The 25,010-nt window shown below is 43.5% G+C and overlaps 1 protein-coding gene across 16 annotated transcripts in view; it reads right to left on the bottom strand.

Moving 5' to 3' along the window:
• Positions 1-25,010, bottom strand: part of TTLL8 (tubulin tyrosine ligase like 8) — a 62,799-nt gene that overhangs the window by 1,611 nt on the left and 36,178 nt on the right. For 10 of the 16 annotated variants that reach the window (XM_056797577.1, XM_056797585.1, XM_056797574.1 and 7 more), the window contains 5 exons: positions 16,861-17,104; positions 12,961-13,396; positions 11,685-12,171; positions 3,659-3,902; positions 2,891-2,960 (listed from right to left, as the gene is read on the bottom strand). In XM_056797577.1, coding sequence (XP_056653555.1) covers positions 2,891-2,960; positions 3,659-3,902; positions 11,685-12,171; positions 12,961-13,396; positions 16,861-17,104 — 1,481 coding nt within the window. Of the gene's footprint in view, positions 1-1,716; positions 1,934-2,890; positions 2,961-3,658; positions 3,903-11,684; positions 12,172-12,960; positions 13,397-16,860; positions 17,105-25,010 lie in introns of those variants that run through there. The other 6 variants (XR_008911955.1, XM_056797581.1, XM_056797582.1 and 3 more) reach the window with 4 other exon arrangements.

Genomic DNA, 25,010 nt, shown 5'->3' with positions numbered 1-25,010 from the left:
TTTCCTTCCTCCCTTCCTTCCTTCCTTCCTTCCTTCCTTCCTTCCTTCCTTCCTTCCTTCCTTCCCCCCTCCCTTCCTTCCTTGCTTCCTCCCTCCCTTCCTTCCCTTCCTTGCTTCCACCTCTTTTTCCACAAGTCCAAAGGAAACCCTTGGCCAGGGCAGCATTTCCGACTTCAAGTGAAGAGGAGGATATATCTTGAGGGAAAAGGAATTCGGGGGCAGTGGGCTTTGCTTTGAGGACTTATGAATAAAATGTAGGACTTAATAACTCAGTCAACATTTGGACATAAGACCATGCACTAACCATAATCCTTGTGTCAGTTCATGTTTATCATTGGGCAAGATAGCACCTTTAAAAAAAAAAACAACCCTTTACTTTCTGTCTTCATAATATCTCTAAGCCAGAAGGGCAATGGCCAGGCAGTGCTATCCCTTCTGAGAAAAACCTCTCTCCACTTTGGAGATTCATAACTCAATTTATGTTAGATCCATTCCACAATTCTCATTCTACAATCACCTGCCAAGAACCTCCCAAATCTCATGACCAATATAGTTCGATGTTGGGGAAACATGCAAAAAAGGGGAAAGAAATCTTCCCCTACATACATAGCTGGAAGAATTGTGAGTCTGTTCATACAGGAAAGGAGTGGCCTGTGGGCAGAAGTGGAACCACCATGGGGAGAGCCTCTGGAGAACACCAACCAGGAAAGACTAGAGCAATGGCCTTAGGCTGCTCATTCTAGCACTGGACAGGGATTCTCTTGACGTTGATGAGACCTGCAGACATGGTCCTGAGGGTTTCTCCCTGTCACTGAGCTTGAAGATGGGAACAGGTGTGTGTATATGTGTGTGTGTGTGTGTGTGTGTGTGTGTGTGTGTGTGTGTGTGTACGCGTGTGTGGGTGCGAGAAGCTCCCATTTGTAGACCCTGGCCTCCAAGGATTGTTTGTGAGTCAGCATCGCCCTCTTCTGGACCAATGGAAAGAGAGCACGTTGGCCTCCAATATCAGAGAGACCTTCCTTTCTCCAGCTCTGGGTGCTTCACTTGTTAAGTGGTCATTTTCAAGTCCCCTTCAGTGTTGCTGCCTCCGTGATCAATGCTAACCTGATCAATCCATGGTCGATGTCTCTGTGGTCACTCGTTGAGTCCTTTTCTTCAATTCCTCCCTGAGCCCTTTCTCTGGATAGTGTGAGGAACGGCAGGAGATGATTGGGACTTCCTGGAAACTTCTTTCTAGCCCAGAAATCTCTCAGACCTTCCCTCACAAAACAGGTGAAGCGGCCAGTGATGAAATGAACTGATCGATCGATCGTCACTTTTACAAGGGAGTTTCCTGGCCAGTGGCATTCACTGCACTTCCTCTTCGGGGACGGTGAATTTACTGGAGGGTCTTGTCCATCAGTGGGTGCCACAGGAAGCCAGGACCCTCTAGACTCAAAGTCAAGAGCTCTTTGTCCCATTCTGCCCTCGTGAACCCCCGTGACTGGTGGGTGACTCAGATTCGGGCAGACACATTCATGGCTGTTTGTGCAGTGAGGGGCTGAGGCACAACTCCAGGAAGGTCTGGTGATGCCCTGAGCTCCTTAAGGGGAATGGAGTTGGGAAGACAGAGCCCACTAGCCTAGAGTTCCTTTTTCTCAGTGCTTTGTCAAGCACGCCTACTAGTGACCCAAATGAAAGGTAATTGGATGCCTTGATTTCTCTGGCATCATTCTCTCTGTGGCAGCACCTTCAATCCACTGGGATCTTCAATTGCTTCAGTAATCGTTGAGTGAGTGCCAAGAGTCCACCAACGCAGGCTCTGCCCTCGAGGAGCTGATCATTCTCGTGGTCCAGGATGGGAAGCAGAACAAGCATACGAATAACTGCACTCCTCTGTATTTTCTTTCCTGTGGAACGTGTGTACATGCTCTTCCTCCATGGTGTCCCCAAACTAATGAGAAATTGTACAAGGAATCCCCCAGTGACAACTGGAGACAGAAGGGTTAGGTCATAACAAGCACTGGCTAAGGACATTGCTATATAATTTGCTCCTCAACAACCCTAAGACGTGGGAGCTTTGATTATCCCCATTTTATAATTGGGGAAAGGAAGGCAGAAGTGAAGTGATTTGCCCAGCTGGTTAAGTATCAGAGGCCAGATTTGAACTCAAATCTTCCTGACTCTAGACTCAGTGCTCTATGTACTGTCATACCTACCTGCCTCAATAAGCACTCATTAAGCATCTACAATATCTGGCCTGCCCCTACTATGTTGGGGTGGCTAGGTGGCACAGCAGATAGAGGGCAGGACCTCGAGTCAAAAAGACCAAAGTTCAAATCCAACCTCAGACACTTCCTAGCACTTTACCTTGTTTGCCTCCGTTTCCTCATTTGGGAAATGAGCTGGAGGAGGACATGGCAAGTTTCTTGGCAGCATCTTTGCCAAGAAAACCCCAAATCGGATCACAAAGAGTCAGACATGACTGAAATGACTGATTAACAAAAAGTGTCAGGCACCATGCTAAATCCCAGGGATAAAAAGAAAGGCAAAAGACAGTCCCTGCCCTCCAGGAGTTCATAATCTATTGAAGGAAAACAACGCCTAAAAGATGCTGGGAGGGAAGAAAGAATGCCTAGCCTAGGGGGTCATGATGAAGTCCTGCAACTGGATGGAAAATGATGAGATGGATTCCCTGGTCCTCCTCCTCCCTCCTCAAGGGAAGGATCTAGACAGAGGCCTGTGATAGCCACCCTCAACTCTCCAAACAGAAGGAAGGAAGGAAGGAGGGAAGGAGGGAGGGAGGGAGGGAGGGAGGGAGGAGCCCCAGGACAAGGGAAGACACCCCAGAAGAAGGCTCCACTAGCTCTGACCTCTTGTGAAATGATGATGCTGGTAGCACACCACTAACCTTTTGTTTGCAGGGGGCTCCATCAAATCCTCCTTGGGGAACTTGATGACTTTTATTGTCTCTCGAAGCCCTGATATTACAGGATAAGAAAGTTTTCTGGGTGAGGCCACCTTCCCTGACAAAGCAAAGCTCATTAGCTGGGGAAATCCGCTGAGCCTGCTTTGGGGTGAATTAGGCGGGCTGAGGACACGTTTGATACTCCCTTCCTCATGAGATCATAAACAGCAAAGCTCTTTGAGAAAAAGAACAGTGTTGTGCAAAGAGAAGGCCTGGAACCCGCAAACAGCAGGAGCCCTCGCGTCCTCAGAGGTGGGCTCCCCAGGCAGGGCATTGTGAACAAGCCTCACAACTGAGTAGTGGCGCGTGGCGGCTATGCCCTCATCTCCTTCCCAGGCCCTATCATCCCACTGTGCCTGGCCACCAAGGTGGCGTTTACTCCTGAGGAGCAACGGTGGGTCACCGCATCCTTCCGGAAGTCTCTCGGGCATCTGGGATTCTGGGAGACTGCAGAGCTTCAGATCATCATTCTTTTATTCAATTATAAAAAACAGACATTTTATTCACCTGGGCACTAGAGGCAATAAAGAACCCTAACTCCCTAGTGGCTCGCCCCAGGACACCTTCTAGAAGAACCCCATAGGAAAATAGAAGGATGTGAGAAGGGTACAGATGCGATGCAGATATGGATCCTGATCCTGCCACTTAGAGTCCTCCAGTCTAGAAAGTCCCTCATCTCTAACTGCAGAATGCTAGGACTTGACAACACACCCCCCTGGGCTCCTGGTGACTGGCTCTCCAAGCGCCAGGACTTCCCTCCCCTTGGGCTGTGAAATCCGATTATGGAGATGCATTCTGAGGCTGCTTCCACCAGAGGAAAGGCTGCGGCTTCCCAACCCCAGACCCTTTCCCAGTGGTCTGGCCCTTTCCTTCAGTGCAAAACAGCTTGGCTTCCTGGTGTAGCTTCCTTTCCCCCGGCTGCTGGGCTTCTCCTTAGAGCCAAAGGGAAGTAACCCTAGAAGAGATAAAACCCAAGTGGGCGTCAGGAGCCTCAGCCGGCCTCGGCTAGCACCTACGCCGATGACCACTCAGTCACTCACGCCCTAGGGAGAGTAGGATGATGATGCCAACCCTGGATTCTTGGCAACATAGTCAGAGGTGCCCCCCCGGAGAATCAAGCCTGCCCCAGCGCATTCATGGTGACAAGCGACTCACAGTGTTAGCGGTCCTCCAGCTGTCTGGGACATCGTCCCTACCGCGCCTGCATACATTTGACACGACCCCTAACAAATGGCCCCCAGCCTTCGCTGGAGGATCTCCAGAGCAGGAGGAAGAACTTTCAGCTCTGGTAGGGGTCTCTTTCCGCCCCTCCAACTCTGTCCTCTGAGGCCAAGCAGAACCAATCAACTCTCTTCCAATCCATCAAGAGAGCTCTCAGGTCCCCCTCCCCGAGTCTTCTCTTCCCTAAGAGAAATATCTCAGTGTCTTCAATCGGCCGATACAGCAAGAAATCAACTCACTCCACCAAATGTGTGGCCTTCCTCTGGACACTCTCTAGCTTATGTCCCAAACTGGATGAACTACGGACGTGATCTGATCAGAAGAGAGCACCGTGAGGATCCTCGGACTTTACCCCAACCTCGATTCTCTTTAATGTGGCCTAAGATGGCACTCCAAACAAGCACAGCTAGATTTCTTCTTGTTTGGGCCAATAGTTTCATCCTTCTTCAGGCAGAGCAAAGGGAGACCCCAGCTTGCCCCACTCAAGGTAAAGTGGGCTCTCTGAAGGCAGGACAAAAAGTCTGCATGGGTTACTGACTACAGACAGAGACAAACTCTTTAATTCCAGAATAAACATTTATGGAGCAGCATTGATTCTGGGCCAGATTCTGGACATCCTGAGACAAAAGCCAAGCAGACCTTGCTTGGCCTCACAGAGCTTACAGGGAGCAGGCAGGACAACCATGTACATGTTTGGATATAGCTACATACCCTCACAATAAACACAAGGGATCTAATCTGGACCAAATGCTGAGCTAGATGGTCTTGTAACCCTTCTAAATGAGAGAAAACCTAACTTGATGTCACCTGAGTTGCCCAGGGAAGCCCCATAGCAAGGGCTCCCTATCTTGCCAAGCACCCATTTATAGGTGGGTCCCACTAGCCTACAAAAAGAGGTTTGAAGCCAAGTGATACCCAACGTTGGGATATTTAAATGTACTCAGGGAGAGGAAATGAGTTAAAGAATCCCATCTTAGAAAAAGAAATCAAACAAGCCAAGATGGTGGCATAGAAGCAGGGAAAGCCTGAAATCACCATGAGAATCCTCTCTAATAAATCTTAAAACAATGCCACAAAATGAATACTGGAGTAAAGAGAGTAAAGAAAATACTGAAGAAAAGAAGTAAAGGAGACAGAGTAAAGCAACTTTCATGCAGAGAACAACTTGAAAGGTAGGCAGAGAGTATCTGGTTCACTGGAGTGAGAAGGGAGCACAGCCAGAAGAAGACTACAAAGGAGTAAGGAGTCAGCCCCACCCCAACCACACATCTACTATTTTAGGTTCTAAACCTGGACCCAAGCCAACATCCAGACCCTGAGACACTACCTAAGCTAATAGCAGTGCAACCAATGCACACACCATAAAGTTCCAAGCAAATCTGTAGGAGGTGACTTTCAGAATATCCAACCCACAGGCCATCATACTACCTTGGAAGAATTGAAACCAGTAGAAACCCAGAAATAAGGCCAAAGGTAGCATTTAAGGAAGAACTGAAGATTAAGAAAGTGCCCTATCCTCCCTAAGAACAGAGCCTACCTTTGAAATAAAAGTGAAAGTCAAGAAAAAGGCTGGGAAAATGAGCAAACATTTGAAAAAAAATACATAACCACAGAAAACTTTTATGTTGACAAAGAACAAGGCATAGACACAGAAGGGGATGATGAAAGCAAAGAAAATACACACAAAGCTTCAAAGAAAAATATGAATTGGTCTCAGATTCTAGAAGAGTTCAGAAAGGATTTCCAAAAACAATTAAGAGAGGCAGAGGAAAAATGGAGAAGAGTAATGAAAGCAATGTAAGAAGAATTGGGTCAAATGAAAATAGACTCAAAAGCTCATGGAAGAAAATCAGTCCTTAAAAATTAGATTTGGGCAACTTAGAAGCTAATGACTTCATGAGACATCAAGAAACAATGCAACAAAATCAAAAGAATGAAAAATACATAGAATAAAACATGAAATATCTCATTAAAAACTAACCTGGAAAATAGATCCAGGAGAGACAATTTAAGAATTATTGGACTATATAAAAGCCATGATAAAAAGAACCTGAACATCATAATACAAGAAATTATCAATGAAAACTTCCCTGATATTCTTGATCAAGAGAGTAAAATAGAAATGGAAAGAATCCACAGATCACCTCCAGAAAGAAATTCCCAAATGACAACTCTCAGGAATATAATAGCTAAATTCAAGAGCCTCCAAGCCAAGGAGAAAATACGGCAAGCAGTGAGAAAGAAATAATTCAAATACCATGGAGCTATGGTCAGGATTACACAGGACTTAGCAACCTCCACTTTAATAAAATAGAAGATTTCCAAGCATTCCTGATGAAAAGATCAGACCCACATAGAAAATTTGATGTCCAAACACAAGACCCAAGAGAAACCCAATAAGGTAAATAAGAAAGAAAAAATTTAAGGAGCTCAATAAGGTCAAACTAGATGTATTTCTAAATGGAAAGAAGATATTTGTAATCCTTAAAAAAATTTATCAGTAGTAGAGCAGTTAGAAGGAATATACCTAGATAGAAGGTTTGGAAGTAAATTGATTAGGATGACATGATACAATAAAAAAAAACAAAGGGTGAAAAAGAGAATTGCACTGAAAGAAAAAGGAAGAGAGAGATAGAATGGGGTAAATCATCTCACCTAAAGAGGTATGAAAAACTATTATAGTATAGGGGAGCATGAGGGTGGTGATGGGCAATGATTAAAACTTACTCTCATCATAGCTGGCTCAGAAAAGGAATAACAACCATACTAAATGGAGTATAGAATCCTATCTTTCCCTATAAAGAAGTAGTAGGGGAATAGGGCAAGGGCAGGGGAAGGGGGAGTGGTAATAAGAGGGAGAAGAAAATGGGAGGAGTGATTAAAAGCAAAACATTGATGAGGAGGAACAGAGTGAAAGGAAAAAGAGCAGGATCTTTAAGATGGAGGGGATTACACAATTAGTAATCATAACGGTGAATGTGAATGGGATAAACTCACCCCATAAAATGGAAGTGGAAAGAAGAGTGGATTAAAAGTCAGAATCCCACTATATGTTGCTTACAAGAACACATTACAGGCAGGGTGACACATGCTGAATAAAGGTAAGAAGGCTGGAGAAAATTTTATTTTGCATTATCTAAGGTAAAAAAAAAGCAGAAGCAGAAGTAGCAATCATGATCTCAGACAAAGCTAAAGCAACAATAGATCTGATTAAAAGATATAAGGAAGGAAATTACATCTTGCTAAAATATACTATAAACAATGAAGTAATATCAATACTAAACAAATATTCACCAAATGGCATATCCTCTAAATTTTTAAAGGAGATATTAAATGAACTTTGGGAGGAAATAGACAGTAAAAGTATACTAGTGGAGGACCTCAACTTCCCCTTTTCAGATATAGATAAATCAAACCAACAAGAAAGAAGTAAAGGAAGTGAATGAAATCTTAGAAAAGTTAGAACTAATAGATCTCTGGAGAGAAGTTAATGGGAACATCAATACATGGCTCCTACACAAAAAATGACCATATATTAGGGCATATAAAACTTCACCATCAAATGCAGAAAAGCAGAAATAAAAAATGCGTCCTTTTCAGTTCATAATGCAATAAAAACTATAATCAATAAATCTCCATGGAAAGACAAACTAAAAAATAATTGTAAACTAAATAATCCAATACTAAAAATGGGGTGCATCAAAGAACAAATTATAGAGACAATCAATTTTATTCATGAGAATGACAAGACAATGAAGAGACAACATTGCAAAACTACCAAAGCAGTACTGAGGAGAAAATTTATATCTCTAAATGATTACATCAATAAAATAGAGAAAATGTAGATCAATGAATTGGGCATGCAGCAGCAGCAACAACAACAACAAAACAGAAATAGAACAAATTTAAAATCCAAAATTTAAAAGACTACACTAGAAGCCCTAAAAATTAAAGAAGAAATGAATAAAATTGAAAGTAAGAGAACCATTGAACTAATAAATAAGAGTAAGAGTTGATTTTATTTAAAAAATTAAATAGAGCATTGGTTAATTTGATTTGAAAAAGGAAAGAAGAAAATCTAATAATCAGTATCAAAAATGAAAAGGATGAACTCAACACCAATGAAGAGAAATTAAAGCAATCATTAGGAGTTATTTTGTCCAATTACATGCTAATAAATTTGACAATCTAAGTAAAATGGATGAATATTTACAAAAATACAAATTACCAAGATTAATGAAAGAGGAAATAGAATACTTCAAATATCATCTCAGAAAAAGAAATTGAACAAGCCATCAATGAACTCCCTGAGAAAAAGTCCCCATGGCTAGATGGAACCACAAATGAATTTTATTAAACATTTAAAGAAAAATTAATCCCAATACTATATAAATTATTTGGGGAAATGGGCAGAGAAGGAACCCTACAAAATTCTTATGAAACATATGGTACTGTTACCTAAGCCAGGAAGAGCAACAACAGAGAATGAAAATGATAGGCCAATTTCATTAATGAATATAGATGCAAAAAATTTAAGTAAGATACTAGCAAGCCTTCCCAATAAGATTAGGAGTAATGCAAGTATGCCCATTATCACCACTATTATTTAATATTGTATTAGAAATGCTAACTTTAGCAATATGGAAAGAAAAGAAGGAATGAAAGTAGGCAATGAGGAAACCAAACTTTTACTTTTTGCAGGTGATATGATAATAACTTAGAAAATCCTAGAGAATCAACCAAAAAACTAGCTGAAATCATTAATAACTTTAGTAAAGTTTCAGGATACAAAATAAATCCACATAAATCATCAGCATTTCTATTTATTACCAACAAAGTCTGGCAGCAGGAATGAGAAGGAAAAAATTCCATTTAAAATCACCCTAGACAATATAAAATATCTGGGAATCTACTGGCCAAGGCAAACACAGGAATTATATGAACACAGTTATAAAGCACTTTTCACCCAAATAAAGTCAGATCTAAACAATTGGAAAAATATTGATTGTCCATGGGTAGGCTGAGCTACTATGATAAAAATGACAATTCTACCTAAGTGAATTTATTTATTCAGGGCCATCCAATCAAACTATCAAATAACTATTTTATAGAACTAGGAAAAATGATAACAAAATTCATCTGGAAGAACAAGAGGTCAAGAATATCAAGTAAACTAATGAAAAAAAAGATGAAGGAAAGTGGCCTAGTAGTACCAAATCTCAAACTGTACTATAAAGCAGTAATCATCAAAACAATGTGGTACTTGGTAAGAAATAGCATGGTAGATCAATGAAGTATATTAGATAAACAATATAAAGGGGTAAATTACCCTAGCAACCTAGTGTTTGATAAACTCGATGATTCCAGCTTTTGAAATAAGAACTCACTATTTAATAAAAACTGCTGGGACAATTAGAAAACAATATGGTAGAAGGTAAGTATAGACCAATATCTCACACCTATACAAAGATACGGTCAAAATGGATATGCGATTTAGATATAAAGAGTGATACCCTATGTAAATTATAGGAACACAGAATAGTTTACTTGGCAGATATTTGGAGAAGGGGAAAATTTATGACCAAACAAGAGTTATAAGATGTAAAATGAATTATTTTGATTATATTAAATTTAAAAATTCTTGTACTAACAAAACCAATGCAACCAAGATTAGAAGGGAAACAACAAAGTGCAGGGAAATGTTTATAACAATTTTCTCTGATAAAGGTCTAATTTCTCAAAATTATAGAGAACTAAGTCATATTTATAAGAATCCAAGCCACTGCCCAATTGACAAATGGTCAAAGAATATGAACAAGCAATTTTCAGATGAAGAAATCAAAGTCATCAATAATCATGTGAAAAAAATGTTCTAAGTCACTCTTGATTAGAGAAATCCAAATTAAAACAATGCTGAGGCACCACCTCATACCTTTCAGATTGGACAATGTGGCAGTAAAGGAAAATGGCAAAAAGGAAAGTGGAGGGGACAAAGCAAAATCGGGACACCAATGCATTGTTGGTGGACTTGTGAACTGACCCAACCATTCTGGAAGGCAATTTGGAACTATTGCTATAAAACTGTGCATACCCTTTGACCCAGTAATACTGGATCTGCATTCCAAAGAAACAATAAAAAGGGGAAAGGACACATACTTGGACAAAAATATTTATAGCGGCTCTTTTTATGGTGGCAAAGAGTTAGAATAAGGCAGTGTGGGGTCATTAATTGCCATTCCTGGACCTTGAATAAATGTCCCACTGATCAGCTTGTTGGTCTGAGTTTGTGCTCTAAGAAATGACAAATAGGATGATTTTGGGAAAGCTGATGCAAAGTGAAGTGAGCAGAACCAAGGGAACAGTTTACACAGTAACCACGATATTCTACGATGATCAATTATGAATGAATTAGCTATTCTCAGCCATCAGCACAACAATCTGAAGGAGTGACAATGAAAAATGCTCTCTACCTCCAGAAGGAGAACTGAGAGTCTAAATGTAGATCCTCAACATCTTTTTTTTTCTTTTTCTGGTTTTCTGTCTGTGTTTTCTTTCACATCATGGCTAATAAAGAAATGTGTTTTCTATGACTGCAGATGGATAGCCTCTGTCAAACGGCTTGTCTTCTCAATGGGAGAAAGGGAGAGGACCGGGAGAATGTCAAACGTTGCTCTTGGTTCATTGGAAAAAATATATATTACCATTTTCACTTTAAAAATGAAATGAAACGAATATGCCTGGACCAGACGTCACAGGGACACTGCAGAGCATCACACACCATCAGGGGCCCCAAGAGCTTCCTCACTGATGGCCAGGAATCACAATGGCGGCATGAGGGATCCAAGAGAGCACCCGGCATGATACGGCGCTGGACCAGGAGGCCAGAAGGCGCGAGTTCATTTCCCGCTTCGGACACTCACTAGCTGTGGCCCCCGGAGTCGTCTTTCTCAGCCTCCATCCTCCGAGCGCCCCCAGCTCAGAGGGCTGCTGGGTGGGACAAGTGCAATCATATAGACGTAACACAGATACACTGAATGTGGATGTTCACACACCTAACCCAGGTACACACCGTGTACAGTCTAGACAGACACGCCCCACACGGTGCGTGCAACATGTGTGCACATGCATGACACACGCCTGAGGGCAAAGCATCGCCCAGATGCTCGGGATACCGTTGGTGCCGACGGCCCCAGTCTTACCACGGACGGTAGCTGAGCCCCAGAGAGGCAGGCGTCTTGACTAAGTACCCAGAAGAGTTCACATTTGAACTCGGGCCTTCTACCTCCCAATTCCAGGCTCCTTTCCCCCCGAGCATCCAGAGAAGCCGGGCTTTGGCAAGGCTCTCTTGAGACTAGAGTCAAGGCCGGGACGGTTCTGTTTCCAAGATGAGGAAAGTGAGGCTGGGCGCCCAGAGGGGCTGAGCGAGGGCTGCCCCTCTGCAGGCACTGGAGGCGGGGAAGAGTGCCCTGGGCACCCTAAGGGGCTGGGGAGCAGGCGGGGAGAAAGGCAACGTTACCTGAGCCTTTGAGCGGCTGGAACACAGGGTTCTCCAAGGACCGGATGGTCTGCAACACAGAAGCAATGGAGGCAGTGCTCAATACGGCGGGGTCTGCGAGCTTCGTGTTCTTAGCTTTGGGAAACCCAGACTTGTGGGAGATGTTTTCCAGGTGCCGAATCGCAAACGAGGGAAATTCCATGGTGCCGAGCGTCTTGTTGTAGACCGAGTTGAGCTTGTACGTTCGGCCCGAGCCTCTCTTCAGGGGCATCGGCAGGATGCAGGAAAGGCCCTTGTCGTCCCGGGGCTTGGGCTCCTGCTTGGAGGGCGCCGTCTGCTCGGCCGCCTGGTCCTGCTGGGAGCTCTTGTTTCTCAGGATGTGCCCGGGGGGCAGGGGGTTCCCAAGGGTGATGGTGGTGACCGGAGTTCCATGTTTCTTTCCTTTCTGAATGCTGAAGCCTTCCACGAAGAGGTTGGAGCCATTGAAGGGGGGCAGCTCCACCGCAGGCTGGGGGGAAACAACACCCGTCAGAGCACAGCCTGGGGGGCCCAGGGGACGTGGGCCGGGGCGAATCCTGCCCCATCCCGGGAAGGGAGGAAGGGCAGAGCAGACGGCAAGGTAGCCCCACAACGTGTCTGGCGGGCTCCCCTCCCCAGGCGCCCCATCGGGTGGGGAGAAAGGCCCCCTTCCTCATCAGCCCTCCCCCCAGAGTACCCAGGCCAAGTGCTTGGGAGCTCTTCCCTTTCCTCGGATACTTATTGCACAGAGCCCCGGGGTGGGGGTGGGGTGGACATCCAAAAGTCCTGGCCCTCAGCCTATCAGGGCTCCTGACGCGCTGGCATGGATTGAGGGATGCCAGGCCTTCGCAAGCCCTTTCCACAAATCCTCCCACCCCCGGGAGGCAGGGCCCAGCCTGGGGCCCAGCCGAAGCCACATCCACCACTCTTGCCACCAAGTCACACATTTTCCCCAAAGCATCCTGTGCGAGTGGCCTCCAAGCCCAGGAAGGCTTCGTGGAAGAGGCTGCTTCAGCCTGGGCTTGAGGAAAGCTAGGAGGCGGGGACCTGAGGAGGAGGAAAGTAGGGGGGGCTTCAGAGCACATGGCAGGGCCCCGGGGAAGGCCCGTCTAGGGAGGCTGGAGCCCCTTCTTCTCCCAAAGCCATTCTGGATCCTCTGGATCTTCTCAGAGCCCGTCGGGCCTGGGGGCATTAAGGGTCTCGCCCCCCGGCGCGCCGGAGCCCAGATCAGGGCCAGGCCCTCCCCCTGACGTCCGGCAGCCCCCCGGATCCCGCTTACTTGTCTCCACAGGAGCTCAAAGTTGCCGATGTCGCAGTTGCGGTCCGTTTTCCTGTCCACGACCACCTTGATGGTGTCCTCCTGCACCTGGGCACAAAGCTGGGCTGTGACCGGAGTGGACGGGAACATGGTGGGGCTGGAGTTGATCTCGATGAGCCAAGGCTTGAAGTCCTTGCCCAGGATGAAGTCGGCGCCGTAGAGCTCGAAGCTGTTTTTGCGGGCCTCCACGTGGTCCTGCGCCACCTTCATGGTGTGGGTGATGGCCTTCTTCATGGACGGGTAGATGATGTTGTGCCAGACGTTGCCGCGGCCCCGCTTCTGCAGGTACTCCTGGAACTTGGTGCTGGTCCACATGTTGTAGCAGGGCAGCAGCGGGCTCCGGTCCTTGGCGTTCTTGAAGTGCTTCTGGATGGAGTTATTGCAAAGATGGATGGCGCTGAAAGCAACACACAGAGCAGGTCATCAGTCCCTGTGGGGGCCTCCCCCACCCCCAGGACCCAGAGCCTCCAGGGTGCGCCTGCCAGTCTTGGGGCACCTCCCTCCCCTCTGCCCTGGGGCCCGCCGCTGCTCCCCCATCCCCCCAGAGAGCCCTTTGCTTCTGAGAAGGCCTTGGCTCCACCTCACGCTCCAGAGGCCAACGACGGAAGCACGACAGCCCTGGGCAAGTGGGGTGGAAGAACAAGAGGCCCTCACTGCCCCAACGGACTCCACGAGACCTCCAGCAAACCCGGACCACAGCTCTGCCCTGGCACCGACCTCTGCCCAGGTCACAAGCAGCCCTCCAAGGCGGGAGACAGGTGCCACTCCCAGAGGCCTTCCCTGTGGCCCAGCCCCCCAGGCGGCACCACCAGGGCAGGAATGAATGGGCAGGCAAGAAGCAAAAGCAACGGGTGTCTCTCCAGTCCAGAAGGGTCCGGATGCCTGGCCTTCTTGAGGCCAGTGAAATGAGCTCCGAAATCTCAGGCCCCCCCAATCCCTATCAGTTCACCTGAAGAAACAGTGAGATCCCCAGAGCAGGCCCTCTGGAGTCTGGGGTCCTCGCCAAGAAGAAAGCGTCCACTTGCCTCCTATTGGCAACCTTCTAGGCTGATGCTGAGGGGACCACATCACAGTCAATTCTGACCTCCCTCCCTCCCAGCAGCCTCCCAGGGCACTGGCCAGAACAGCCACTGACCCACTGTCTCTCCTGCACACTGCCCCCTCCCTGCCCAAGCGCACGGCCACCCACGCGCATCATTCTTCTGAATGCACTTGAAACCAGGAGACTCCAAAGAGGACGACACCGAGCACCTATCTGGGGCTGCACTAGGAAGGTCAGACGGCCAACGGGCAGACGCTCATGACTAGATTCCTAAACATTCTCTATTCCTAACCATTCCACTCCATCAGAAGTGGATTTTCTGTAGGAATCCGGCATCTAGAATCATACTAGCTTGAAAAAGCACAAATGAGGAGGTTTCCATGAGCTGCCGCTCTACGTTTTTGATTAGAGATGTCATTCTTACCCATTATATAGAATAATAACAAATTCCAGAGTGATAGGATTCCAACTGTCTTCCTTCCCCTCCCACGGCTGGCAAGGGGTTCCCCGATGTCAATGAAAGCACAGACTCCTCAGAGGGAGCCAAAAGCACCCGGGCATCAGAGGCACCTACTGAATGTGTGTATTCAGATATTAATGACGTGCCTGCTGAGTTTAGGGAAGGCATTTCTTGAAGCGATGGTCTCTGCCTTCAAGAAACAGAGTCTTCTGGGATTGGGATGGGGATGTCTCAAGAGCAGGGGAGGGACGGAGCAAAGAGTCATGGGAAAATCCAAGGGGAGAAAACTTTTCCCTGGGGAGATTAGGGAAGGCTTAGTAAATTTGATGGAAGAGGATCTGGAAATTGGAGGCCAGGGAAGAGGGAACTCCAGGATCATGGGGGATAGATGGTTCCCACATATATGACCTTCAGTCCCAGGTTCCGCATCTATAAAGTGAGGGGGGTGGGTTAGGTGGCCTTTGTGGAGCATAGAGGATATCACGCCCAAAGAACAATGTCTGGAAAGGTAGATGGAAAAAAAGGCTGTGGGGAGTCCCTGAAGGTTAGGAATAAATGATAACCTAGATGCCTAACGCGGAGCCTTTGGGTCAGGATGTGGCTCACATCCAGCAGCCCCAAATGGACACAGAGATCTAGACCACAGACTGGACCCTTCACCCTAAAACAGCCCCTTTGTATTGTAGGAATGGAAGTTAGGGATAAAGTAGTCTCAGGGATTAGCTAAAAGAAGGAAATTTTGATACAAGCCCTGGGAGAGGATTCTGGGAAGGAGAGAGGAATTATGGGAGTTCGAACTGACAATAACTGACTTACTTCCTTCTGAAATCCTGCCTGGATTTCCAACAAGCTGAAGGAGGTTTTGCTCTAAGAGATTTTCCCTAGATAGTCAAAATTTCGTGGAGAAGTTACTGACTTCTTAGAAGAGAACTGATTTGGAGGAAACCATTTTCCAAGTACAAAGATCATCTGTTAGTGGTCCATCTGCCAGAAATCCTCTTGGGCTAAGGCAATCCAAAGTCTTTCATTTGGAATTTGGGTTACTTCGTGCAGCCAAACCCAGGCTTTTCCCTTTCCTTTTTGTTATCACTAGTGGGCAGATCAGGTTAGAGTCAGATAGTGTGGGGAGGGATAGATAGAGCAGGGAGCTGTAGGCAGGGCCCAGAGAAGAAAGAGAGGGCTGGCTCTCTTTTCTGGGGAGCCTTAGAGTTGGGCGGAGTTTAGTATTTAAGAGTGTTACGGTCTTAACTACCTTTATAAACCTTGTTTTTTTATAAGTTTTTTACTGGCTCTGGGAAGTTCTTAGGTGGGTTGTATCATCTCATATCCCTCTAGGCCAGTTCCCTATTACAGTATCGTGCTGCTGGGGCTGAGGCTGAGGAAAGTGGAGAGTTCAAGCCTAGGCATCCAAGTGTGGAAGAAGGTGGCCGTGGAGTCAGGAGAGCTCAGTTCCTATCCTGGTTCTGGTCCTTACTAGCTGTGGGCTGCAAGCACGAGTTAGACCCTCTCTGGGTTGGTCTTCTTATTTGTAAACTAGATAAATGAATGATCTGAACTGGCCTGTCCTATTCTAAATCTCAAAATCCTAGGCCAAGAGCAGCACCCTCCCCACCACACACACATGTCCCAGCAATGGGGAAGGCAGGAAAGAATGTGGTCAGACTCCAGGGCCATCCCTTACAGGGCTAGTCTTCTCATTCTAACTCCAGGCTTCATTTGCCAGTTCACAAACTCCAGTGGGCTTCTACAGGAAGCACATATGTGGCCTGGTCAGTGGAGGATGGGCTCCCAGGCCCAGAAAGCAAGAGAGGCCAGACAGGCTGGCCAAGGCCTCTGCCACAGCATCCTCACTACAGCCAGTCCCAGGATACTGCCTGTGTGCTAGGCATCCCTTATTTGTCCATCTTCTCCCTGAGGCAAAGGAGCACCAAGCAGATGCTGGGACCACCAGAAGCCTAGATCAGAGAGGGGACACAAAGGACAATGCAGTGCTGGGCTCTCCAACAACTCTCACTGTGCTCATATTTTGAAAGCAATGCCACAGCACTCCCAGGTTGTCCCACTGACACCACCACTTCCAGCAGTAATTAATGACTCAGTAAGTTCTCAAACCTGTGGCGTACCCAGTGAGTGACTCACCACCTTAAGGCTTGCTACTGGCCCTCCCACAAGAGGGCCAAGAAGAGAACCCTCAGCTGACAACTTCCTCCTCACCTGGCTGAATCCATCAACAGCTGTCAGAAATGTAAGGATACGTACATTAGCAAGTGATGCAAGCAAACATGAATAATCAAATGTCCTTTCTGTGGGTGACTTAGCATTTCAGAGACACCACACGCCTTTCACGTGGGGGACTTACCTGTCCAAACTGTCTAAGGAGAACCGCTGAGTTGAGAACCTCAAGTAACTTTCTTTGTAGAACCAAATCGTCAGGGGATTCCAATCCGTGACAAGAAACCACTGTCTGATATCAAACTTGGTATCGTAAATCAGCAGGGGCGTCTCAATGTACTTTTGGACCACCCACTTGTTATCCTTGGCAGGAATGTTATCCGACGTTACAAGTTTCATAATTTCTTCCACTCTGTCCATACATATGATGTCTGAAAGGAAAAAACTCCTCACTAAGGGCAGATGGGTGGCCTGGCTCTTCGTAAAGCTGGGTACAGTGCTGTCCCTCCTCCCTCAGCCATAAGCAAGACTCCCAGGGTGGAAACAGAGATTGGAACCAGAGCCAAACCACAGCAGTGGGCCCTCCAAGCACCAAGCCCCAGGCAAGGACGAGGCAGTGGGTGAGAGGGGCTGGGAAGAAGTGTGGTGGGGGAAGAAATTTGAAAATTTCTCTCTTTTAATATTTGACTTTATAATTTATCTCACTCCATCGTCTTTTTTTCTTGTAGCACCAATTTCTCCTTGCCATCTGCTTTCCCTTTCTTTCCCTCTAAACCTGCTCTTTGGTTCCATCCCTTTCTCCCCTTCATTGTGAAGCCTCTTTATCTCCCTCCTCTCACACATAGTCCTCAAGCCCCTACCAGTCTACTGAAACTGCCCTCTCAAAGGTTCTGAGGGACTTTCTAATCACTAGATCCAATGAGTTCTTCTCGTCCTCTTCCTCTTTGGCCCTAATGAAGCTAAGAATCCAGTTAATTGCTCCCTTCCTCTGGAATCTCTCAATTTCCACTCACTTTTTTTTTAAGCCTTACCTTCCATCTTGGAATCAATCAATACTGTGTATTGGCTCCAAGGCAGAAGAGTGGTAAGGGCTAGGCAATGAGGGTTAAGTGACTTGCCCAGGGTCACACAGCTAGGAAGTGTCTGAGGCCGGATTGGAACCTAGGACCTCCCATCTCTAGGCCTGGCTCTCAATCCACTGAGCTACCCCAGCTGCCCCCAGCTTCCACTCACTCTTGATTTTCCTCCTTCTCTGACCCTCCCATGGCTCCTTATCCTTTTCCTGACCATTGATAGGGATGTTCCCAGGGCTCTGTCTTAGGCCTTCTTTTCCTCATACTATCCCTTGATAATCTCATTCACTACCAGACCTTTCAACAACCAATCAATCAATCAACTATTTATTAAACATACTATGAGTCAGGTATTGGAGATAAAAGTACAAAGAACAAAAATCTCTCCTATCACTTAGACGCCCTTTGTTGAATGTGATTTTTTATGGCATTATGGTCTGAAAAGGATTCATTTAATTTTTCTGCATTTGTTCATGAGGTTTTATGGACTAATACATGGACAATTTTTGTGAAGGTATCATGTACAGATGAAAAAAGGGTATTTTCTTTTTATTTACACTCTTTTTTTCCAGAGGCCTATAATATTTAATGTTTCTAAAATTGTATTCATAGTCTTGACTTCTTCCTTGTTTATTTTATCTAGTTCTGAAAGGGGAAAGTTGAGACCCCCCCCCCACTAGTACAGTTTTACTGTTTATTACTCCTGTAGCTCATTTAACTTCTCCCCATTTGGTACATATGTTTAACATTGTATATGGCACCTTTTATCAAGATGTAGTTTCCTTCCTTCTTTCTTTTATTTAGAACTATATTTGCTTTTGCTTTGTCTGAGATCATGATTGCTCTCCCCACTTTTTTTACTTTAGTTGAAACATAAAAGAGTCTGTTCCAGTCCCTCATCTTTGCTGTGTTTCTCCCTGCTTCAGATGTGTTCTTGTGAATAATATATTATCGAATTCTGGTTTTTAAACTATTCTGCTATGTGCTTCTGTTTTATGGGTGGGTTCATTCCATTCACATTTGCATTATGAATACATGTATTTTTGTCCATCCTATTTTTTCCCCTGTTTATCCTTCTTGTTCTCTTTTAACTCTGTTTCTCCTTAAAAAGTCTGGTTTGCTTCTGACCACTGCCCCTTAATTTGCCCTCCCTTCTAACAGCCTCCCACCTTTCTCTTTTCCCTGTGCGTATTTCCTTTGTGAGCCACTTCCAATGAGAAAGGCTGAAGCATGGCTTACTACCCACCATCTTCCCTTCCACTGCAAAAATTTTCTTTCATACATCTTTTATGTGAGATAATTTCCCCCAATCTTCCCCTTCTGTCCCCCTCCTAGTACACCCCTCTTTCTCACCCCTTAACTTTAAAACATCCCATCATGGTCATCACACACCCATGGCCTCTATGTAAACTCCCTAAAACTGCCCAAATAATAAAGTTCTTAGGAGTTATCAGTATCATCTTCCCATATAGGAATAAGCATTTTAAACTTTATTGAGTCCCTTCTGATTTCTCTTTCATGTTATCTTTTTATGCTCCTCTTAAATCTCGTATTTGGAAGTCATATTTTCTATTCAGCTCTGGTCTTTTCATTAGGAATGTTTGAAAATCCTCTATTTCATTGAACATCCAAGCTTTCTTCTGAAGGATTATATGCAGTTTTGCTGCATAGGATAGTCTTGTTTGTAATTCTGGCTCCTTTACCTTCTAGAATATAATATTCCAAACCCTCTGCTATTTTAATGTGAAAGCTGCTAAATCCTTTGTGATCCTGATGGTGATTCCACAATATTGGTTATTTCTTTTTAGTTGCCTACAAAATTTTTACCTTGATCTAGGTACACTATATATAATAATAATATATAGACTATAATATCACAGGGAGTTTTTATTTGGGATCTCTTCTAGGAGGTGATTGGTGGATTCTTTCCATTTCTATTTTACCCTCGAATTCTAGGATATATAAAGCAGTTTTCCTCAATAATTTCCTGAAATATGACATGTAGGTTCTTCTTAAAAATCATTGCTTTCAGGTAGTCCAATAACTCTTAAATTATCTCATCTTGATCTATTTTTCAGATCAGTTATTTTTCCAAAGGCATATTTCACATTTTCTTCTATTTTTTCATTCTTTTGTTTCTTTTCAATATTATTTATTTATTACAAATTACATGTAATAACAAATTTCCACATAAGTTTTCTGATGTTATATGATCCAAATTGTCTCCCTCCCTTTTTCTCTCCTCCCTCCCAGAGCTGGCAAGCAATTAAATTTGGATTATACACGTATCATCACACAAAACATATTTCCACATTATTTATTTTTGTTAAGTGCTAGTGTTTTTTAATAAGAATGGGTGTTGCATTTTGTCTAAGACTTTTCTGCATCTATTAAGCTAATCATGTGATTTCTGTTAGTTTGATTATTGATATGGTCAATTATGCTGATAGTTTTCCTAATATTAATTCAGCCTTACATTCCTGATACAAATTCCACCTGGTCATAGTGAATAAAGTTCACAATATATTGCTGAAGTTTCTTTGCTAATATTCTATTTAAGATTTTTTACAGGAAATTGGTCTGTAATTTTCTTTCTCTGTTTTTGGTCATCCTGCCCTAGGTAATGGCAACATATCTGTGTCATAAAAAGAATTTGGTAGGACTCCTTCTTTGATTTTACTTTGCCAATAGTTTGTATAGCATTGGGCTTAATTTTTCTCTAAATATTTGACAGAATCCACTTGTGAATCAATCTGGACCTGAGGATTTTTTATTAGGGAGTTCACTGATGGCTTGCTTAATTTCTTTTTTCTGAGATGGGATTATTTAAGAGGTCTGTTTCCTCTTTTGTTAATATAAGCAATTTATATTTTGATAAATATTCACCCATTTCACCTAGATTATCAGAGTTATTGTCATATAATTGGGGTGGGGGAAGCTCTTAATGATTGCTTAAATTTCCTCTTCATTGGAGGTGAAATCACTATTTTTACTTTTGATACTGGTAATTTTATTCTTTTCTTTCCTTTTTTAAATCAAATTAACCAGTGCTCTATTTTATTTGTTTTTTATTTTCCCCATAGAACCATATCCTAGTCTTATTTATTAGTTCAATAGTTCTTTTACTTTCAATTTTATTAATTTCTCCTTTGGTTTTTAGGATTTCCATGTTAGTATTTAATTAGTGATTTTTAATTTGTTCTTTTTCTACTTTTTTATTGCATCATTAGTCTACTTTTTCTCTCTTTTATTGATATAAGCATTCAGGGACATAAATTTTCCCAAGTAGACCTTTGATTGCATTCCATAAATTTTGGTATGTTGTCTCCTCATTATCTTTCTCTTTAATGAAATCAATGATTGTTATGATTTGCTCTTTGACCCACCCATTTGGAAGAATTAGATTATTTAGTTTCCAATTAATTTTTAAGTTGTCTTTCCATGAACCCTTATTATAATTTTTATTGCATTATGATCTGGAAAAGTTGCATTTATTATTTCTGCTTTTCTGCACTTTGTTATGAAGTTTTTATAACCTAATACATGGTCAATCTTTGTATCTATACCATGTGCTGCTGAAAAGAAAGTATATTCCTTTTTATCCCAATTCAATTTTCTCCAGACATCTATTAAATCTAATTTTTCTAAAATTTCATTCATTTCCATTATTTCTTTCTTATTTTCTGGTTAGGTTTATCTAGCTCTGATAGGGAAAGGTTGATGTCCCCTCACTAGTATAGTTTTACTATCTATTTCCTCTTTAAGCTCCTTTAAAAGGTCCTAGTTTCTCCTTTAAAAATATGGAGGTGCATATATTTTGGTGCATATAAATTAATTACTGATATTATTTCATTCTCTATACTACCTTTTATCAAGATGTAATTACTTTTCCTATCTCTTTTAATCAGATCTGTTTTTGCTTTAGCTTTGTCTGAGATCATGATCTTGCCTTTTTTATCTCAGTTGAAGCCCAATATATTCTGCTCCAGCCCCTTACCTTTACCTCTCTCCAATGTGTTGCCAATGTGTTTCTTGTAAACAACATATTGTAGGATTCTGGTTTTCAATCCATTCTGCTATACACTTCTATTTTCTGAGTGAATCCATCCCATTTAAATTCACAGTTATGATTATCATTTGTGTGTTCCCCTCTATTTTGGTTTCCTCTTTGCTTTAATCACCCTCTCAACTTCCCCCTCCCTTTTATTATTCCCCTCCCCACCACCTCCTTTCTTATTCTTCTTCAACTCCTCTATAAGGTAAGATAGGATTCTCTATCCCAATGAATCTGGTTGTTATTCCCTCTCTGAGCCAATTCCAATGAGAGTAAGGTTTGAATTACCTGTCATCACCCTCATCCTCCCCTCCATTGTAATCACACACACCCTGCCCATAGTTCTTTATGCAATATAATTTACCCCATTTTAGTTCTCTCTTCCCATTTCTCTTAGTGCAATCCTCTTTTCACCCCTTGATTTTTTTGCATATCATCCTAATTAGCTTACTACCACGCCCTCTGTCTACTATGACAATGATAAAATTTTCAAGAGTTACAAATATCATCTTTCCATATAGGAATATAAACAATTCAACCTTATTGAGGCCCTTATTTTTTTCTTAATTTACCTTTTTGCTTCTCTTAAATTTTATATTTGGACATAAATTTTCTGTTTAAGTTTGGTCTTTTCATCAAAAGTGCTTGGAAAACTTCTATTTTATTAGATGACCATATTTTCCCTTGAAAGAATGTGATCAATTTTGATGGGTAGGTGATTCTTTGTTGTAAATCCAGTTCCCTTGCCTTCTGGAATATCATATTCCAATCCTTCTAATCCTTCAACGTGGAAGATGTCAGATCCTGTATAATTCTGACTGGGGTTCCATATTTGAATTGTTTCTTTCTGGATGCTTGTATTTTCTCCTTGATTTGGGAGCTCTTGAACTTAGCTATAGTGTTCCTGGGAGTTGCCATTTGGGGATTTATTTCTAGAGGTGATCTGTGGATTCTTTCCATTTCTGTTTTACCCTCTTGTTAAAGAACATCAGGGAAGTTTTCTTTGATAATTTCTTGTAATATGGTGTCTATGATTTTTTTTATCATGACTTAAAGGTAGTCCAACAATTTTTAAATTGTCTCTCCATCTATTTTCCAGGGTCAGTTGTTTTTTTTTCATGATGTATTTCATATTTTCTTCTATTTTTTCATTTGTTTGATTTTGTTTTATTGTTTCTTGATGTCTCTTGAAGTCATTAACTTCTATTTGCATAATTATATTTTTTAAAGACTGAATTTCTTCCATGACCTTTTGATCCTCCTTTTCCTTTTGGCCCATTCTACTTTTCATGGAACTCTTTTCTTTACTGAACTTTTTTTTACCTCCTTTTCTAGTTGGCCAACCCTTTTCTTCATTGGATTTTGGTGCCTCTTTTTCCAAGTGACCCAATTTTACTTTTTAAACTGTTTTTTTTTGCATTACTTTCATTCCTTTTCCCCATTTTTTCTTCTACTTCTCTTATTTGATTTTGAATTCCTTTTTTAAGTTCTTCTAGCATTTTGCATGTGATTGCTTGTATCTCACCATCCCCTACTGACTCTGTGCCTTGCTCTTCATCTCCATAGAAATTTTCTATGGTTAGTTTTTTTCTTTTGCTGTTTGTTCCTTTTCCCAGCCTTTTTTTGGCCTATGGACTAAGAGTTCTGAAAACTACTGATTCTGTCTCTTCTATTGATGGCTTGCAGGACTCAGCACTGTGAGCTATTTTGCCCTGAGGCTAGAGGCTTCACCACAGCTCAGGCTTGAAAGGGCCAAGAGTTCCAGACTTTGGAGTCTCACTTTGGGCTGTGTGCCAGGGTTTGGGACTTCAAGGGGTGGGTGTGGGATGTTCTGTTGTTGATGTATGCAGGGTCCGGGGTTAGTGAAATTGGCCTGGCTTGGAATCTGGAGCAGGTGTTGTGTAGTTTTTACTTCTAGTTTTACTTCCAGTTTCCCCTTATCCTGTGGAAATTGTCACAATCTGTCTACCTTTTAAGTTGTTTTTCACAGGAGAGCCCCCTCTCTCCATCTTGTTGGTTTTTGACTCCTGTCATTTTGAGGTGCAAATTTTTTTCAACCCTCATCTTCCATTTTAGAATCAATACAGTGTATTGGTTCCAAGGCAGAAGAGCATTAAGGGCTAGGCAGTGGGGATAAAGTGACTTACCCAGGTCACACAGCTAGGAAGTATCTGAGGCCTGGACCTCCTATCTCCAAGTCTGGCTCTCAATCCACTGAGCCACCTAACTGCCCCCCCCCCCAGTCATCTTATTACTGCCCTATGTGCTCTCTTCTATGCCCTATCCATCACTGCCTCACACTGCTCTTCTGCCTCTATATTGTTGGTCAGGCTGTTCTTGATATCTCCACCTCCCTCACTTCACCTGCTGCATTTCTACTTGTCTTTTAAAGCCCAATTAGAAGTCCAACCTCCTCCAGGAAGCCTTCTCTGATTCCTTCTGTCTGAAAGGATCTTCTCCCGCCATCCCTTAATATGTAATATTATCTATGATGTGTTGTAACTGAGTTAATGTTATTTTGTCCCTATAGCAGACTAGAGTAAGTTTCTTGTAGGGACAAGAAGTAAATCTTAAATATACTCTGTTCTTCCCTCTTCCCCCACAGAATAAGTGTCTTGAAAATGTTTGTTGCAATCTGTAGAGCCATTCCATCCCTTCATTGACACTCATCCACCACTGTGATGTAACCCCTGGAGAAGGCCTGGGAGTGGGGAGGGATCCCTTCTGACATGGGATGGGTCACATACACACAGCATATTTTCTATCCAGCAGTGGGGCAGTGGGTAGAGTGTGGCAACTGAGGTCTGGAAGATCCAATCCACGTACCACATACAGACTCTTACTAGCTAAGTGGCCCTGGATCAAGTCACTTCATCTCTGCCTCAGATTCCTCATCTGTAAAATGTGGATAAGGCCAGCCCCGGCCCCCCACCTCAACCCCCCAGGGTAAGTGGAAGAATGAAATGAAGATCAAACCTACATAAAGAGTAGTGTCAGAGAGTTAGACTCGACCTCTAACCCTTGCTACAGGATTGAGGATAGCCAGATGGCCAACTGACCTCTCCAGAGCCGGACACACAGTAGGCGCTTAATCAGAGCTGACTGACAGAGCAATTCCCAAAAAGAACACCTGTGGGATTCTTTTCAAAGGTGACATTCATACAGTGCACCGTCTGAATGGGTCTGGGGTCTTATCGAAACCCACTCCAT

This window comes from Monodelphis domestica, chromosome 5, assembly GCF_027887165.1.
Source record: "Monodelphis domestica isolate mMonDom1 chromosome 5, mMonDom1.pri, whole genome shotgun sequence".
Lineage (NCBI taxonomy): Eukaryota > Metazoa > Chordata > Mammalia > Didelphimorphia > Didelphidae > Monodelphis > Monodelphis domestica.
The sequence above is the reverse complement of the archived record's forward strand: the minus strand, read 5'-3'. Positions and strand labels throughout refer to the sequence as shown.